Genomic DNA, 18,410 nt, shown 5'->3' with positions numbered 1-18,410 from the left:
CAAAACATGGGGGAGGGGCAGCCAAATTCCAACTCAGATGGTTCACCGTGAAAGCGATTCCCAACGCGATGACTTTAAAATGGAACACGCACTAGGATTTTGTTCTCACTCATCCTATCTCCGTTAGAAAAAATATTATAGACTCTGAAAACTTCACATCTATTTTCTAACTATGTAAGAGATGCTTTATCCAGTCATAGTAAGGAAGTGACAACTACATGATTCACAAAGGCTATACAGCTGAAATTTCACTTTAGACTAGGTGATGCCAAATTTTTAAGCTAAAAAAGACAACTTCCAACTCCCGGAAACACAGCTAGTTAGCATAAATCCAAGCACGGCGCAGCAGGGTCCTGGCATCGTGTCAGTTCCAAAGGACCTCAAAGCCACACGCAGGATGACTGCATCTACCTAACACTCATAGGCTCATAATAGACACAAATATCCTGGAACCTAATTTGACTAAGTATTTATTTTCAAGGTATGAACTGAAAGTTACACTTTAAATTCTCAAACTGTGATAGATTATGGATGGATGGATGGATAGATGGATGGATGGGAGGATAGACGGATGGAAGGATAGATGGATGGATGGGAGGATAGATGGATGGATGGGAGGTTAGGTGATAGATGGATGGGAGGATAAGTGATGGATGGAGGGAGAGTAGCTGCATGGGAGGATAGATGGACAGATGATAGATAAATGAGAGAGACAGCAAATACTAAAGACAGCCAACAGCACCAAACACCTCTAAACAGAAATGTTGCCAGTTAAAACTGTAAGAGTCAACAATCATAAGACATCCCAACTCTGGAGGCAGTGAAATATGAAAACAAGGTGTCTTAGAATGGATGAAATTTAGTACCGTTCTCCAGGGTTTTCTAACTCAAATTTCAGAGAGGGTTTTCGTGAAAGCTTCATGAATCTACATTCTGTCAAACTGTGGTCTTATGTGTTGAGGGAAAGACTTATTAAGCTCATTTTTGGAGACTGTGTCGAGAAATATGAGGCTACACTAGGATCAGTGATTCGTTGGAAATCTTACTCGTCTTTACCAATTGTGGGAAGAAGTATTTGAGGACAGTGACAGAGCTTTTTAAAAAGTGGGTAAAAATGTGTGTGAATTCTAAGGCATCCGATCTGGACTCTAGTAGTCTTCTGGTAGGATCTTTAGAATTTTCTGTGTATAATATCATGTCATCTGCAAACAGTGACAGTTTTACTTCTTCTTTTCCGACTTGGATTAGAATGTTTTTTAAAAGGTCAATTTTAAAATATCTAATGGATATGAGTGCTTCTGAAACCAAAACTACAAACACTGCTACACCTTCTTTGAAAAAAGCACAAAATAATATAGCTGTTAATGGAAAAAACTGGACAGGTATCAATCACCTTGTGAGGTTCAGACAAGCCTCACTCCAGCAACGACAAACACCTTCCTTCGGGAATAATAAGCCATTCATGTTTTCTGGGTTGATTTTGGGAACTCTGCTTTCACTTGTGTTTACCTAAACTTGGCTAGACCCTGACAGATGCAGGTGTGACACAAGGACAGGAGGACAGGGACGGGGCAGGTGCAGCATCACTGCTCTCGTGCTTTCTGTGCCCTCTGTGAACAGGAGCCGTGGATCAATAGCAGGTGTTTTAGACCAAATTTACATGGGAAATACCTTGTAAGGGCTGATGTATATATATAGAAAGAGACATTCCACCGAAAGCAAACGTAGTATCCTTCATCTATAAAAATGTTGCTGACATCACCAAAGGGCTGTAAGCAATGGGTTTTTATTATCTGGTAGTAGTGACAGGTCTACACAGAAATATCACCACGCTTTTCTCCAAAGATATGTGTTTGGGAGACAACAGGTACAACGTCTACATCTCATCCTTCAGAGACTGTTTGTGAATCACATGTCAGTCTCTGGGGACTTTAATCTCACTTGTGTGCGAGTCCAAGAGGACTACAGTCTTGGTAAGAAATGATTAAGTGGCTTTTTTTGTCTATTAAAAAAAAAAAAAAGAGGAAATCCACCCCAGACAGTAGGCATTGTCTATAACTGAGGTTCTCTGAGAGTCGGGGCTGATTCAAAAGAAAAGACTGAAGGAAAGGGCTCCACTGGAACCAGCTGATCGCGTTCCAAGGAGACTCCTCTGAATAGGACACCAGTCACTCAACTTCAGATGTTCTTTCTGTATGTTTCTTCCTGCAGTGAGCTGTGACATGGACTCTATTCCCATCAACACATGAGAAGTCATGTAGCCCTTTCATTTTATCACCTATGCACCAGAGCTTGTGACACAAGGGTGACAGAAGTCCTAGATAATTTTAAAGCAATTCAAACAATCAAAATTAGATTTTTTGGGACTTCCCTGGTGGTCCAGTGGTTAAGAATCCGCCTGCTAATGCAGGAGACACGGGTTCGAGTCCTGGTCCGGGAAGATCCCACACGCCGCAGAGCAACTAAACCCGGGCGCCACAACTACTGAGCCTGTGGCTCTGGAGTCCATGAGCCACAATTACTGAGCCTGTGTGCCGCCACTACTGAAGCCCGTGTGCCTAGAGCCCGTGCTCCGCAACAAGAGAAGCCACCGCAATGAGAAGCCCATGCAGCGCAACGAAGAATAGCTCCCACTCGCCGCAACTAGGGAAAGCCCGTGCGCAGCAACGAAGACCCAACGCAACCAAAAATAAATATAAAATAATAAATAATTTTTTTAAAAAAAATTAGGTTTTTTTAAAATTAGTAGTTTCACAAGTCCTTTTCAAACTAAAAACGTGCTGCTTTAACACTCATGAAGTAATCTGGGCTTAAATTCCCTTTCTTCAATTTTCATTTCTGCGATGCTTAGCAGGCAGAGGTTGCCAACCCAGATGGGGAAGGGAAAGGTTCAAGCCTATCAGAAAAACCTATGAATTGCTAAAAATCATTATAATGGCTATAGCTATATAAAATAATAATGCATATCTAAACTTAATGAAAACATGCTTAGTCTCTGAGACTAAATTTTTGTGAAGAAAGCAGTAAGAAAATCAAACTCTCATCAACTTTTGAATTCTCTGGCCTCTGTAAGTATGTTTAATACTTTTCAGGAAGGTGTCATAGTCTTATTGTTTATAACGGACAGATAATGCTCATAAGAGCATCTTAAACTTTTCTCGGTCTTATGAATGAAGAATTCTATAAAGCACTTCTGTCAATGCATCTGAGGAGCCCTTAGGCACCTCTATAAGACGGTTCAAAAACGTAATACAAAAATCAGCATTGGGAAATTATTCTTTAAATGAATTACCTATGTTAATTGCAGTTTCTTGTTTGTCGCCCGTCAACACCCATATTTTAATTTCTGCCTTCAACAGAGTTGCTATGGTTTCTGGCACGCCTGCCTGAAGACGATCTTCTATGGCTGTGGCCCCAAGCAGCAGCAAATTCTGAATTAAAAAACAGCTTCCATTAAAGATGGGGACACACGTAAGAGCAGCATGAATGACGAAACTCTTGACAAAAGGAAGGCAGTCAAAGTGTTCTGAGACAATTACCTTATTTCCTCCACATTAAACCTTTGTCTGCAGATAATTAATGACAGTCACATGTGCGGCATCTCAAAACCACCCACAGGGCTAGAACCCCTCCACACACACGGGCCAGCACATGCCATCTACTTCTGGGTACACGGGCACCTTGGGCTAGGAAACCACCTGGGAAACCACCTGGCAGCAGAGCACATGGGTGAGTTATCCTGGGGACACTAACAGGACTGAGGCTTCTCTCTCACTCCACTCATGAGTCAAGGGCTGTGGTACAGTTAACACATGAGAAAAAATTATTCAGTGACCAAAACGGCCAACTACCTCCCGAGTGCCCACCTCTGGCCAGGGGACGCACAGACATCGTACCTATTGAATTGCTCTATGATTCTCAAAGTAATTTTGGCATTTCCAGGGAAGCAGGGTAAGTGAACATTTGATTTCACTTCCATCCATACCCAAGTTCCATTTAAATGACAAACAAGGGGAAAAAAGTCAAAGGGGAATTTTAAAAAGATAAATAAAATAAAGGAATGAGAAAAGCAAGCAAGCAATGACTTCAAAGCTACTGAAACTGGAAGATGGATGGACCAGTGGTTGCTGACATGAAACGGAAAAAGCTGAAATCCAGCTCCCAGATTCGAGGGATTCAATCTGTGGCAAGCTACCTCATGTCTTGGGAGGAACTGAAATAACAAAATCCCATGGGCAGCGCGGAGCGGCAATGGCAAAGCTCAAAGAGGACAGCAAGCGTGAAAACATTTAGTAGGTACGATGTCCAGCCAGCCTAGGCATTTCGACTGCTCAGGAAACTCAGCAGGGCCAGCTAACGTCGTTACACCTCATCTCAGGCAAACCCAGAAAGTCGCCGATGCCGTTTTTGACCTGATACTTCTTAAGACGTGAACGCTTAGCAGAGGGTGGCTCGACCTTTCGGAGAGCTCATAAAAACTGGGTGTTTCTTAAAGCAAAGAAACGATGAAAAGCTAATGGTGAGTTAAGATACTTACAAGATCAGAGAACATCACTATATAGCCAAAAGGTTTCTGCACCAAAACTTTTTTGCTCATTAGGTGTCGCTGGGCATGTAATGTAACGCATCTACCACGTGCAATTACCTTCTCAATGATCTCGTAACACTCTTCCAGCCGCTGAGCTCTGTCCTTCAGGATGGTGCTGGCTTCTTGGTAGACTTTGAGCCACTCTGCGTAATCACTCTCAGAGAGGTCGGCGTAAGCCACACAGAGGGTCCGCAAGCCTGCAAAACAGTCCCGCGTCTCCCGGTGAGGGCCCTAGTGACGGGCAAGTAGGGTGCCTTATCCCCAGGGGACACCACGTGTGCAGAAAATGGAAGAGACCATCCCTTTATAGGTCACTCTAAGTCAACGTGCACACACTCAAAATGAACTGAAAAGCGACCTTATTTTAATAGAAACCACTGCTTCTACAGATGTTGACGGAACAGGAAAAGCCATGAGACTGAACTCCTCACAGCAGAGAAGGACACGAGGAGGGACGCACAGACATCACACCTATTGAATTGCTCTATGATTCTCAAAGTAATTTTGGAATTTCCAGGGAAGCAGGGTAAATGAACATTTGATTTCACATCCATCCATACCCAAGTTCCATTAAAATGACAAACAAGGGGGAAAAAATCAAAGGGGAATTTTTTAAAAAGATAAATAAAATAAAGGAATGAGAAAAGCAAGCAAGCAACGACTTCCCGTCAGCCAGGAGGCAAGACGGGAAGTGTGTTTCTAGACAGCAGTAAAGGCCCAGTGTGCTACCACGTGAAACACACAGGCTTTCAAGCAGCCGTGCTTGTGTGTGCGTGTGTGTCCCTGTGTGCATGTGTCTCTGTGTGTGTCCCGGTGTGCATGTGTTCCTATGTGTGCACGTGTGTTCCCTGGTGGGCACATGTGTCCCTGTGTGCATGTGTTCCTATGTGTGCACGTGTGTTCTCTGGTGTACATGCGTGTGCCTGTGTGTGCACAGACGTGGATACATGCGGCCAGAGAGGCTCAGGAAGGCAACGAGGCAGCAGCCGGCACTCAAGCTCTCATCACATCCACGTGCAGGGGAGCCTGACAGGAGTGTTGTTTAAAGCCCTTCTGAGAACTCCCTTCCTGTTCTCCATGGGTTCGGTGGATTATTCTTGCCTGAAGTCTAGGGTAAGCCAGTGTCATAAGGGAAACGAGAGAGGGCCTGGGAAATAAGGTGAGTTTTCCGAGAAAGGAGTGCAAAACTGGAGGACGATTCTGCGTAGCATCGTGGGCCGGCCTGCCTCACCCTCGTCCCTCTGGTTAAGCGTTAGCGGATGACGTTTAGGTAACAGAGCAGTTGGTCTATAGCCACGACTCTTGTCACTGCCACCGGTGCAGAGGGTGGGGACGGGCTTGGCACTAGAAAATGACCCGCCTTTGAAGCAAGCCAAGTGCTGCACAAAAATGACACGTGAACACGAAGGCTCACCCGACTGCCCCCTGAAAGCACAACTCCAAGGGCAGAAATAACGTTTCCAAATTCCACTCACCTTCCGTGGCAAAATACTCCAGATGGCATAGTGTTTCCTCCATGTATTTTGAATCTTTAGAAAGTCTCTCAAAAATCACGTTATCCTGTAAAACAGGGAAACGCTGTGACTGGCAAACCTCAGGTCAGCCGACGCTCTAGCACCGCAAGCCCAGCTCTGTTTTCGTGGTGTGGATCCAACGCACACCTGGGTGGGCGAGGGGAAACACAGTTCTTGGCTGGATTCAGTCATGAGCTTTGGAAAACAACCTGGGGGCGGGTATGCATCCACACAAACACGCCGGGGAGGACCCTGGGTGTCAGGAGAATGAATAATCAGGGACACGACGGGGCCGACGTTCACCTCGATTTGCAAAGCTCACACCAGACTTTGTTAACACCCTTTGCGGAAGTGGGAAGCATAAAACACACACCCTAAGTTGCTCAAGTGTACTCTCCGTTCCTGATGCTGCAGGAGCTCCCACCCAGGGAGGGCACGACCCACCCTGCACAGAACCTGGTTCAGCTGAGAACACACGGTGTGGACAGCTCATCACCTGGGGACTATTTCCATGACCCACAAGCAGGGCTGGAGGATTGCAGGCTACGGATCATGCAACAAACATGTGATAAATGGCAGTTTGGGGCCCCCCCAAATCTAAGAAATTTAGTTCGGTTTGGGGGGGAAGGTTTGTGGAGAATTAAATCCTATAACAAATTAAATGCACCCCTGCAGCATTTCCTGTTGACTCTGCTCTGTGGTTGCCCCCCTTCCTCTGTACCTCACACTGACCCCCTTCTGGCCCTGCTGTGGTTCTCAGAACACAGTGGCAAATAAACAACCAAAAAGGTAAGAAAGAGTATCATATGAGAACAGAATCTAACGTAATTATCTAATCTTTCCCAATCTAATCCAATATAATCTGGACCTTAGTGAGTGCAGATCGGATGCCTTAGAATTCACACACGTTTTTACCCACTTTTTAAAAAGCTCTGTCACTGTCCTCAAATACTTCTTCCCACAATTGGTAAAGACGAGTAAGATTTCCAACGAATCACTGATCCTAGTGTAGCCTCATATTTCCTGACACAGTCTCCAAAAATGAGCTTAATAAGTCTTTCCCTCAACACATAAGACCACAGTTTGACAGAATGTAGTTTTGTAGGTCAGGCTCATGAACAGTAGCATCTTTCCTTAAAGATTTAGATGCGATGACCAGGAGGCAGACAAGACAGAAAGCCTGACATAGGAAATGACCGGAGGGGGCAGTAATAATAGACCACAAATGGACGCTACCTCAAACCCACCAGCCAGCCTCTGTAGTGAATAAAAACTAAACCACGAATATTGAGAATAGCTGCTACAGAAAAAAATACACATCAGAGGGCTTCCCTGGTGGCGCAGTGGTTGAGAGTCCGAGGCAGGCGGACACGGGTTCGTGCCCCGGTCCGGGAAGATCCCACATGCCGCGGAGCGGCTGGGCCCGTGAGCCATGGCCGCTGAGCCTGCGCGTCCAGAGCCTGTGCTCCGCCACGGGAGAGGCCACGACAGTGAGAGGCCCGTGTACCGCAAAAAAAAAAAAAACAAAAAAAAACACATCAGAGTCCTTAAAAGATCATAGGTTGATACAACTGACTGAATCTTCCAAAGTCACCACACGAGGATAGAAAACAGGAATCAGAATTCACACTCTAAGGATTCTGCAGGACATGGCCAGCTACTGTTTCTGAAACCAACTACCGATGAACAGCAAGCTTTCCACCGACCTCCTTGCCACGCTGGCTTGAACCCCCATCATCTTCAGGGGGCTTTTACTACTAAGTCAGCGGCAGGCTGACTGAAAGAGCCTTTCAACCCTGGGCGACCATCAAGGATGCTGAGAACAGCAGTCAGGGAAGCAGCAGGGGTCTCTGGCGTGCAGACCTCAGCCAGTACTTACAGCCCCTTTACAATAGAGTCGAAGCTGTCCTGAAGGGGTTCGCACAATTACAGACATTCTTTTTCTGTCGCTGTAGGGTAAAAACAAAAAGGAAAGAAAACTGTCATTGGTCTGTTTTCTAGGACCACATCCTGTGATTAGACACCAAACAACCCAAAAGGTGGTCTGGCTGTCCCCCAAATGGCCAAGCTCCGTCTTCCCTACCTTTGTCCTCAAAGTCAGACTTTAATTGTGTATCTCCTACTCTTTGGCATAAACCTATTCCTTTCCCTGCCGTGGAAACTCACTAGCACAGCTCTATGATAGAAGAAGAGACAGAAATGGACAACTTGAGCGCTTTACTCTGTGTCTAATTTGCTCCTGACAATACTGTGTCCACGTACTTTTATTTCACAGCTCAAAAATGTTCAGTTACCTGCCCAGTAAGTAGCAAAATGCAAGATTCAGTATAAACCCACTCCACTCAAAAGCATCTCATCGTATCTTCTTTTGACTGAAGTGGAAAGAAATGATGAATTCCGAGGACCTCCCGATTTAGCACAGAGGTCCCTTGGCTTCCTCCCCAGCCGCAGCCCCAAGCACATGCCCAGGCACCTCCTTCCTCAGCTTTCAAAGGGACCCGCCCTCAGTCACTGACTCATTTCTCGCCCATCTGTACATATACAGGAAGTCCCTTCCATACGAATGAGTCCCCTTCCGAGACAGCGCGTTCGTAAGTCCGACAAAGTTAGCCCAGGTACCGACTGACACGACCCGCTATACAGTACCACGCTGTAATGGGTTTATAATACTTCTCACACAAGTAATACATAAAAAACAAACAAAAGATAAAGAAAACATTTTTAATCTTACAGACACATGAGCTAACTCACTGGACGTGCGAATGCACGTTCGTGTCTTCGAAAGTTCGCAGCTTGAAGTTTGTATATAGGGGACTTACTGTGTGTATATGGAGACAGACAGACAGATAGACAGACAGATAGACAGGGACAGTTTATTTCAAGTGCACAAAAGAGAAACATACCTAGAAAACTCCAGGACATTAAGGATTCCAAATGTCTCTTCCTGTCCCATCTAGAGGAAGAAAAACAGGCTTTTACCTGAAGTGCAAAGTATTAAAATCTCAAAACAACCAGCTCCCCAATCATAAACCTCTCTATCCATGCCTCTCCCCAAGCCCTCCCCTCCTGTTCCCTCCCTCTCTCGCTCTCCCTCCATCCATCCATCCCCCTGCAGACACCTTCCGCCAAGTACTGTCTTCCCCGTCAGTCTGGTGGGACCATAGCTCCCCCTTCTGGTGGAAGCGTCTCCTTTTCCTCCAGCGGGAGTGGCTGTCATAGTAGCTGATGACAGAGTAACTTCCAAGACACACAAATAAGGGACACAAGCGACACAGGTCCATCCGAGACCGGGGGCCAGTTATGCTTCCGAATCCAGAATTTCACACATCTCGCAGAAGTACGTGCACACCGTGTGCCACTACATCCCCAGGGGGCCCAGGCACTACACCCTGTAATACAACAACACACTGGCTTCCTGCAGCCAGATGCACGGCTATCCCCACCAAGTGAGATCCATAAAGAACAGAGGTGGCCCCACGGGAGTTCCATTAGGCTTCCCTACCAAATGTCCACACCCCAAATTTAGGGGAAAAAGCGTGGAATTCAAAACTTTTTCAATTTTGGATTTAGAAACAAAGGCGTATAACTCTGCACCAGATTTTAGGGCAACTCATCAAATGCCTTTTCTCTTCGGGTTCTTCAAAGTTGGAACGTCAATATTCTTAATTGGGCTTCCCTGGTGGCGCAGTGGTTGGGAGTCCGCCTGCCGATGCAGGGGACATGGGTTCGTGCCCTGGTCCGGGAAGATCCCACATGCCGCGGAGCGGCTGGGCCTGTGAGCCATGGCCGCTGAGCCTGCGCGTCCAGAGCCTGTGCTCCGCAACGGGAGAGGCCACAACAGTGAGAGGCCCGCGTACCGCAAAAAAAATAAATAAATAAAATTCTTAATTTTTCTCCATGAGATTCCAGATTATGTGTGCACAATTTGAAAACTTTTTAATCGAATCTTAAAAAGATCCCTTGTCCCCTGGGTCTGAGAGAAATAATAACTGAAGGAACACACAGATCCCCAAGTGTGTGGCTGACACACAAAGCACTGGGAAGTCACACTGTCCCCTCCACAATGCCCCGCCCCTTCGCTTCCTAAAACACAGTGAATGGGCCACTTAACCCAGCCCCCGTCAGCATTTACCCCCTTCTGTCTGCAAGCCCCAGTTCCCTTTCCCCTCAGCCTGGCCCAACTTTGCCAGGTCCCCGCCCAGAGGGTCACCGCTGCCACCCCCTCGGCACCCGTGCCGTGACCGCCGGGAGCCCACCGCCTCTGCGCCGATGTCACATCAACACCCTCACGGCCCCCACAGACCGCATGATGATAAGTAAAGCCACTTCGTTTTTTTTTTGTTTTTTTTTTAGAGTATGCACTTTTGCATCTGATTTTTTCTTAAGTCTTTATTGAATTTGTTACAATATTGCTTCTGTTTTTTTTATGTTTTGGGTTTTTTTGGCCATGAGGCATGTGGAATCTTAGCTCCCTGACCAGGGATCGAACGCGCTCCCCCTGCATTGGAGGCAAAGCCTTAACCACTGGACCACCAGGGAAGTCCCAAGCCACTTCTTGTAAGTAGCGGGTAACCACCTCGAGGACTTGTGGGTTGAGGATCCCCCAGTATTCACAGTTGAATAGGATTTTTAAAGTTACTGTTACTTATAAATCTTATCTAATCACATGGTCTATTTACTCCATCGCCCCTCCCAATCCCCATGGCTGCACTGCGGAGAAATACAGCAGCACCCACACACCTGAAACCTGGCCGTGAAGGCTAAAATCTCCTCAAACTGGAGGTGAAGACGACACCACTGGTGAGAAGCTTCCACGGAGGAAGCTCTATATTGTCAGTACATTGTCCCAACTTGTAGCGACTGTACGCTTCCCTAAGCTAAATTCCCTGTGTTGGCTGAAATCAAGCACAAATAAACAGCCTCTGATCTCTGTACTCTGTAAAGAAGAAACTGAAAATGCCGAGAAATGGGCGCTCTGTACACGGTACGATACTTTTTAGGTTTTGCACGTAAGGAAAAGAAAGAGCAGACTGCCGCCAGGTCAGGAACAACATCGAGTTATTACACCAGATGGAAGCGAACTTCAAATGCCTTCAAGAGATCCAGGGATTTAAGGATGCAGAACGCCAAGAGCGGTAAAAACCCCCGAGTCCTCCCAGATTGAGGGTGGGAACAGCACAGGGGCGAGCAGGCGGGGACTTGCCCGGAGACGCTCATCCACCCGGGCAGCAGTGAGCACGGCCCCCCCAACTGCTCAACACAGAGAACGCCCATCCCACCTACCCACCCGTGTCCCTGCTGCCACCCCAAGGATCCCTATTTGACCTCATTCCCGATTCAAACTTTCTCTTCTCCCCAGATTTCTCCCTCTGGCTCCTTGAGAGCGAAACTCAAAAAAATCATAAAATAAACTTCTTGATTTCAGGGGGAAAAAACCCATATTAAAAAAAAAAAAAAAAAAGATCTTAAGTGCCAACTCCCTCCTCTGTCAGCCCAGGAGACCAGAGCCAGTGACCGAGGGCTTCAGGGAGACAGACGCAGACCCGCCCCCGAGGACAGGAGGCTGTGGAGCTTTTCCCAACAACTACGGGACCCAGGGCAGGCTTCCCGCATTCTTTACTGCCCGTTACTCCACATCAGTGGATGAAAGACTGCAGACAGCGCCTTTAAGAGAGATGACGCAAAAACAACACACAACACTGAGGCGACAGAACCACACGACATATTCTCACAGAGAAAAAACAAACCAAAAACTCAGCTCTCATATGTACAGTAGATGTGCTATTTCTAACATACAGTCTTCTAAAAAGCGGGTGACCAAGAGCGTCCGGCGGTGCCCTGGGGTGTCACTTACGGCCTCTATGATGACAGAGTAGGGCGTTCTGGCTGTGAAGACGAAGCCCAGCTTTCGAGCCCCTTTCACCAAAGCAGCTTCATCTGTCAATAAAGAATTGATGAGGCATTGACCAGTCTCTGGGAATGACAGGATTCTGTTTAGCACGTGTTATCTTTCACGTGAACGAGATCCACACCAGCGACAGAGGTCTGGCCTTTCGTGCAGTAAAGACCAAGGATCTAGAAGGCGCTCACTTACTCTCCCCCAACCGGGACCCTGAAAGGAGCACTTCCATCAGAGGAGAAGCCACGGACCTGGAACTAGTCCCCCCCGGGCACTCTGCAGCCAGCGTGAGACCAGGGGCACACAGTGGGGGCTTTGCGGGGCCGTATCACCTCCCAACACCCAGGTCCCCAGAGAGGGGAGCAGCAGGGCACACCCAGTCAAGAGGCCTCACCTGGGGAGGAGGCCTGGTAGATGATGTTATCTCTGTCCTTCTCGGGGACCACGGTGTGGCACACGGCCAGGAGGGTGAGGAACTCCTGGATGCAGGGGGCTGTGGGCTGCAAACGGGAGCCGAGGTCACCCGACTGTCGGGACACCACTGACGTACACCAGAGTCAGGTTCAAGGCACCCTCCCGCTTAGAACCCCGGACGCCTTCCTGCTCGCGTGAGAACAGAGGTCGGGAGCCCCAGCGTGGACCCCAGGTGCCCCAGGACCCAGCACCTGCTCGCCATCCGGCCCATCTCCTGCCACTCGCCACCCCCCAAGCCTGAACCCTCCACCAGCCACTCTGTCTGCAGCTCTTCACACTGAGCTCGACCCTTCCCGCTGGCCCATGGCCGTCCTCCACCTGCTGTCAGCCAGTCCCTCTCTTCGCGCATCCTCGGGGCTTCCGTTTACCAGCTGCTTCATCGAGGAGCCTGTTAACACCCCGTCTTGGAATGCGGTCTCTTCCCCTACTACCTGGCAAGGTGTCTGATGTAAACTAGGCCCTTAAACTGTCTGCTAAGTGAATGGGTCTCTTATTTGATCAGTTTGCTGTTTCGCAGTCTAAACTGTTTGGTGCTGTTCCTAAGACAACACCGGGATTCCGTGGGACTAGCTCTTCTCACCTCCTCTGCTGCTTTAGCACCTAGTGATCTATGGCAGGAAAACAAATTCGGGAAACTAGACTCAGAGCCATCTGCAGGCCTGTCTGTCACCCTGCACTTTCTCCTTGCCCCTCCACCATCCCAACGCAAACAGACCATTTCAGTCACCCACCCGCATTACTACCCTCAACCTAAATACTATTTGAGGATGCTTGAGTCCTCTTTCAGAAAGCAAGGCCTCACGGGGTGCTTGTTTCTTTGACAACCTTAATGAAAACTACTCTTCTCCAGAGACGGTTCTTCTGAGATGTTGTTCCTTCCTCTGTTTGCTCTACCCTAGTAGCTGTGTCTACCTCTAAGATCAAATACAGGAAAGGACAGTATCAGTGTCTGTGACCGTGACACAGAGCACGGCCTTCAGCAGCATCCTCTGTGAGGTCTGGGACCACTTTGTCAGAATCACCAGGGCTGAGGCCCTGCATCCCAGCCCGGGAGCATGGGTGCCTTCCACACTCCCATCTCAGAACCACTGCTGGGAAAGTTTTAGCATCAACAAATACGGACTAACTGAAATAGAGAAAAGGAGGCTTCCTCACTGAAAATTCAGAGAAAGTTTTAAGTCTATCTATCTCTTCACAAAAGTTGGGAAAGATAAAGTTTTCATGTTGCTTGAGTTTACCTAATTTTAAAACTAAAATGTTTTTCAGAAAAGAGTCATATTAGGTCTCATTTATACAGGTTAAACTGGTTGTGAAATGCTTTGATCACTGAATACTTTTCTAAGTCGGTGTTTTTCAGAATAGCCTTTAGAACAAAAATGAATTCAGATGAACCGGCAATAAATCCTGGTCTGTTACAATAGTTCAGAATGTGACATCACAGTTAAGAAGTGAACAGACCAAGGTCCTGACTCTCATTTCTACATCTGTTTGCCAGGTGACTCTTGGCCAAGTCAATCTTTCTATGCAACTTCCCATCACCTCTCTGGGGTGACTCGGGTGCTAAAGGAAATAGACTGCAAATGCCTAGCACATAGTAGGATGCTGTAAATGCTACGTGTTGCTATATCTTACTTTTGTTTCCTAAATGATCCTAGCCAAAGGATACCGTAATTACTTTTCAAAATACATGACGTCTTATATTCACAACTACGAAGAACTGGTATTGCAGAAACCTTACAAAGCAAAAGAAATCTGAAATGTTAGAGGATTCGACGGTGAGACTCATCTTGATCGTGATGTGCCACTTTATAACTTCACCCCGTATTTAGTTTGGCTTTGAGTTCTGCGAAGTGTTCACCACACATTGGTCACATCCCTAAAGCACTAACACTATATAAGCGAGGTCCCATCTCTTCCCCAGACTCCAAAATGGTAACTTTCAAGACATGACACACGTACATAAATGAAACTGCATCACAAGTTATTTAAAGTCCTAGAAGCGTGTATATGTTAACCCCAATCTCCTAGCACTTTGCCCCGTGTTTCCTCTTTGGTAACCATAAATTTGATTTCGAGATCTGTGCGTCTGCTTCTGTTTTGTAAATAAGTTCATGTGTATCGTTTATTAGATTCCACATATGAGTGGCAGATGATATGTCTTTCTTTGTCTGACTTACTTCACTTAGTATGACAATCTCTACACACTACTATATATAAAAAAGATAACTAACAAGGACCTACTGTATAGCACAGGGAACTCATTACTCTGTAATAACCTACATGGGAAAAGAATCTGAAAAAGAGTGGGTCTACGTATATGTGTAACTGATACACTTTGCTGTACATCTGAAACTAACATATTGTAAATCCAGTATTCTCCAATAAACATATAAAAATAAAATAGAGTTCTAGAAGCAAACGGCAGCCTTACATGATGATCCTCAATGTTCTTCAGGAGTCTGGGGTCATCAAAGTCACATGAGTCACTAGGCGGAGGAGGTATCCGGCTGAAGAGAGAACAGAAGATACTTACTCAGCTCAAAAGTTCCTTCAAGATAACTCACACCTAGTAAGAGTCCGTCTTCAGGAAGAACCACACCTAAAAAGCGTCTAACTTTGTATTAAACTTTTCAAGATTTGAAATACTCGCTATGATTTCAAACCTCAAGGCAGTAAATCTTTAACCCGACTATAAACAAAATGCAGATGGTCCCTGACTTACGATGTTTCGACTTAACAATTCTTCAACTTTATGATGGTGCAAAACTGATATGCATTCAGTAGAAACCGTACTTCGAACTTTGAATTCTCATCTTTCTCCAGGCTGGCGACACGTGGGACAACGCTCTCTCGTGATGCCGGGCGACACGCGCAGCCCCAGTCAGCCCCACCATCACGAGGGAGAACGACCCATACACGTACAACCACGCTGGACCCAGACAGCCACTCTGCTTTTCATTTGCAGTACAGTATTCCATAAATTACATAAGCTATTCAATGCCTTACTATGAAATGGGCTGATACTGCCCACCGGTGGGCTAACGTTAAGTGTTCTGAGCACGCTGTACGTAGGCTGTCCTAAGCTGTGATGTTTGGTAGCTTTGGGGTATTAAATGCACTTTTGAATTCTGATCTTTTCAACTTACGATGGGCTCGTCAGGACATAACTCCATTGTAAATGGAGGAGGATCTGTAGTTACAAGGAGAAGAGATGCAAGGATGAACGCCATGGCTTTACCATTTCTGTTGGCCCCTGCATCTACCAGGGAGAATTCCCCAGCGTGCTGGCTCCAAGCATGTAAAACAGGAGGAATTGTGGCAAATGTATCTATGCAGCCATTCGTGGCCAGAGCTTGTATGTGAAAGAGAAAAAGGGGGCAAATAATTACAAAAAAGGAAACGTGACGCGATGGCTCCGCGCCGTCACACTGACGAGACGCGAAGGGCTGAGTACGCTCCCTTCTTCCTGAAACCCTGTCTTCAGGACAAAGACAAGGGAAGACAAGATGACAGCAGAGCTGATGTCAAGCGGAATGCTGAATAGATATCAGAGTTTAGTGCAGCAGAGAAAACAGAAACCAACAGCTTGCAAGGGGAAGCACCTAAAATGCAAGCTGCTGACCCCAGCAGGACCCAGGTGGAAGCTGAGGACGTGGCAGCACGAGGTACCTCTGAGACAAAGGGAAGGTGGAAAACAGGACAGGCTCCAAGTCCACCTGACCAAGACTGAGTCTGTGAGAAACCTCCCTCATCCCAGGCAGCCAGGCACCTGAACCCTCTGCCCCCAGAACGAAATGAAGGTCTATCCTCCAGAGAGCCTAAACCAGAGGAGCCCTGGACCCAGAAACACTGAGCGCACAGGTGGACAGGATACAGCTTCCTCCCTAAACCGGAGTTTTAAGTGAAAGGTATGATCAACAGCCCTCTGCCTCCACGCAGTTCCCATAACACCTTCAGCCAGATTTACAGCGCTTGGCAGGAAACTGGAGCGGTCCTCTTGCAAGAAGATGACTGATCGGCTCAAAAGAAAGACACACAGATGCTAACATCAGAGATCCTCTAATAAAACAGTCCTGGCTGTCCCCCCTACATACATGGCCCCAGCAATCAGCTTTCTTGGTGTAAAAATCTTAAAACGTTAGCAGAGAACACCACTAGTCTTAAAGGAAATGCAAATCAAAACCACAATTCACAGCCATTGGGATGGCTATTATATATCTAAAAAAGGCAAATGCGATACCGCTTCACAGCCATGGGGATGGCTACTATATATATGAAAGACAAACAGAAATTAACAAGTGTTATGCGGACGTGGGAAAACTGTGCATTACCAGCAGGAATGTAAAATGGTAGAACTGCTATGAAAAATAGTTTGGTGGTTCCTCAAACAGTTAAACATGGAATTACCACATGAGCCAGCAATTCCACTTTCAGGCATAATCCCAAAATATGTAAGAGCAGAAACTCAGATACCTGTACATCAATGTTCATAGAAGCATTATTCACAATAGCCAAAAGACAGAAATAACCCAAGTGCCCATCAACAGATGAATAAACAAAATGTGGTATATACATATATGGGATATTACTCAGCCTTTAAAATAAATGAAATTCTGATACATGCTACAACATGTATGGTACGACCTTGAAGACATTATGCTAAGAAGTGGAAAGTGAGTGGATATATCAGACCGATAGCTGGATATTTTCGTTAAAGCCTTGTAGTACCACAGGGCTTTTAAAACCACATTCATGTTTCAATTTTATTCTGGTTCTCTCTTGAAATAACACATGCAACTTTTATTTTCAAAATATTCAAGTCAGAAGCGCCAATATAAAATTGTTCCCAAGTCTTTCCCACTAAAGTGTCAAGAACTGCTAAAGTCTACTTACCAGAAATCATCTGATGATGGTTCCCTTGCCAATTCTGGAAAATGACTGACAGAGAGAGAGAAACAGAATGGTTACAAAACTGTGATCAAAAATACAGATATTCCCACAAAGAACAAGCTCCAGCATAGATCATACGTTAGGCCCCGAACAAGTCTTAGTAAATTCAAGAAGACTGAAATACCAAGCATCTTTCCTACCACAAGGGTATGAAACTGGAACTCAATCACCAAAAAATGGAAGACTCACAAATATGTGTAGACTGGACAACATGTGACTGAGCAACCAATGGATCCATGAAGAAATCAAACATGTAATCAAAAACTACCTAGAGACACATGAAAATGGAAATACAACATACCAAAACTTACAGGATGCAGCAAAAGCAGTTCTGAGAAGTCCATAGCAATAAATGCCTACCTCAAGAAACAAAAAAAAATCTCAAATAAACAACGTAACATTATACCTAAAAGAACTAGAAAAGAACAAATGAAACTCAAAGTTAGAAGGAAGGAAATAAAGATTAAAGCAGAAATAAATGAAATAGAGACTCAAAAGTCAATAGAGAAAAAAAAAAAAACTATGAAACTAAAAGCTGGTTCTTCAAAAGATAAAGTTAAGAACACTTGGGACTTCCCTAGTGGCTCAGTGGATAAGAATCCGCCTGCCAATGCAGGGGACACAGGTTCGAGCCCTGGTCCAGGAAGATCCCACATGCCGCGGAGCAACTAAGCCCATGTGCCACAACTGCTGAGCCTGCACTCTAGAGCCCACAAGGCCTAGAGTCCGAGCTCCACAACGGGAGAAGCCACAGCAATGAGAAGCCTGCGCACTGCAACGAAGAGTAGCCCCCGCTCACCACAACTAGAGAAAGCCCACGTGCAGCAACGAAGACCCAATGCAGCCAAAAATAAATAAATAAATTGATAGATAAAAAAGAAAAGTTAAGAAACCTTTAGCTAGACTCACCAAGAACAAAAGAGGACTCAATCAGAAATGAAAGAGAAGACATTACAACTGACATCACAGAAATAATAGGATCATA

At 46.0% G+C, this 18,410-nt stretch overlaps 1 protein-coding gene across 2 annotated transcripts in view; it reads right to left on the bottom strand.

The window, feature by feature from the left end:
• The window catches only part of LOC115866786 (phospholipid-transporting ATPase IB), a 529,444-nt gene that overhangs the window by 365,828 nt on the left and 145,206 nt on the right, over window positions 1-18,410 (bottom strand). For both annotated transcript variants that reach the window (XM_060287727.1, XM_060287726.1), the window contains exons 15-23: window positions 17,369-17,413; window positions 14,907-14,982; window positions 12,396-12,501; window positions 11,957-12,039; window positions 9,006-9,055; window positions 7,982-8,051; window positions 6,064-6,148; window positions 4,646-4,785; window positions 3,293-3,431 (exon numbers count right to left, since the gene is read on the bottom strand). In XM_060287727.1, coding sequence (XP_060143710.1) covers window positions 3,293-3,431; window positions 4,646-4,785; window positions 6,064-6,148; window positions 7,982-8,051; window positions 9,006-9,055; window positions 11,957-12,039; window positions 12,396-12,501; window positions 14,907-14,982; window positions 17,369-17,413 — 794 coding nt within the window. The remainder of the gene's footprint in view (window positions 1-3,292; window positions 3,432-4,645; window positions 4,786-6,063; window positions 6,149-7,981; window positions 8,052-9,005; window positions 9,056-11,956; window positions 12,040-12,395; window positions 12,502-14,906; window positions 14,983-17,368; window positions 17,414-18,410) is intronic.

This window comes from Globicephala melas, chromosome 18 (assembly GCF_963455315.2).
Source record: "Globicephala melas chromosome 18, mGloMel1.2, whole genome shotgun sequence".
NCBI lineage: Eukaryota > Metazoa > Chordata > Mammalia > Artiodactyla > Delphinidae > Globicephala > Globicephala melas.
The sequence above is the reverse complement of the archived record's forward strand: the minus strand, read 5'-3'. Positions and strand labels throughout refer to the sequence as shown.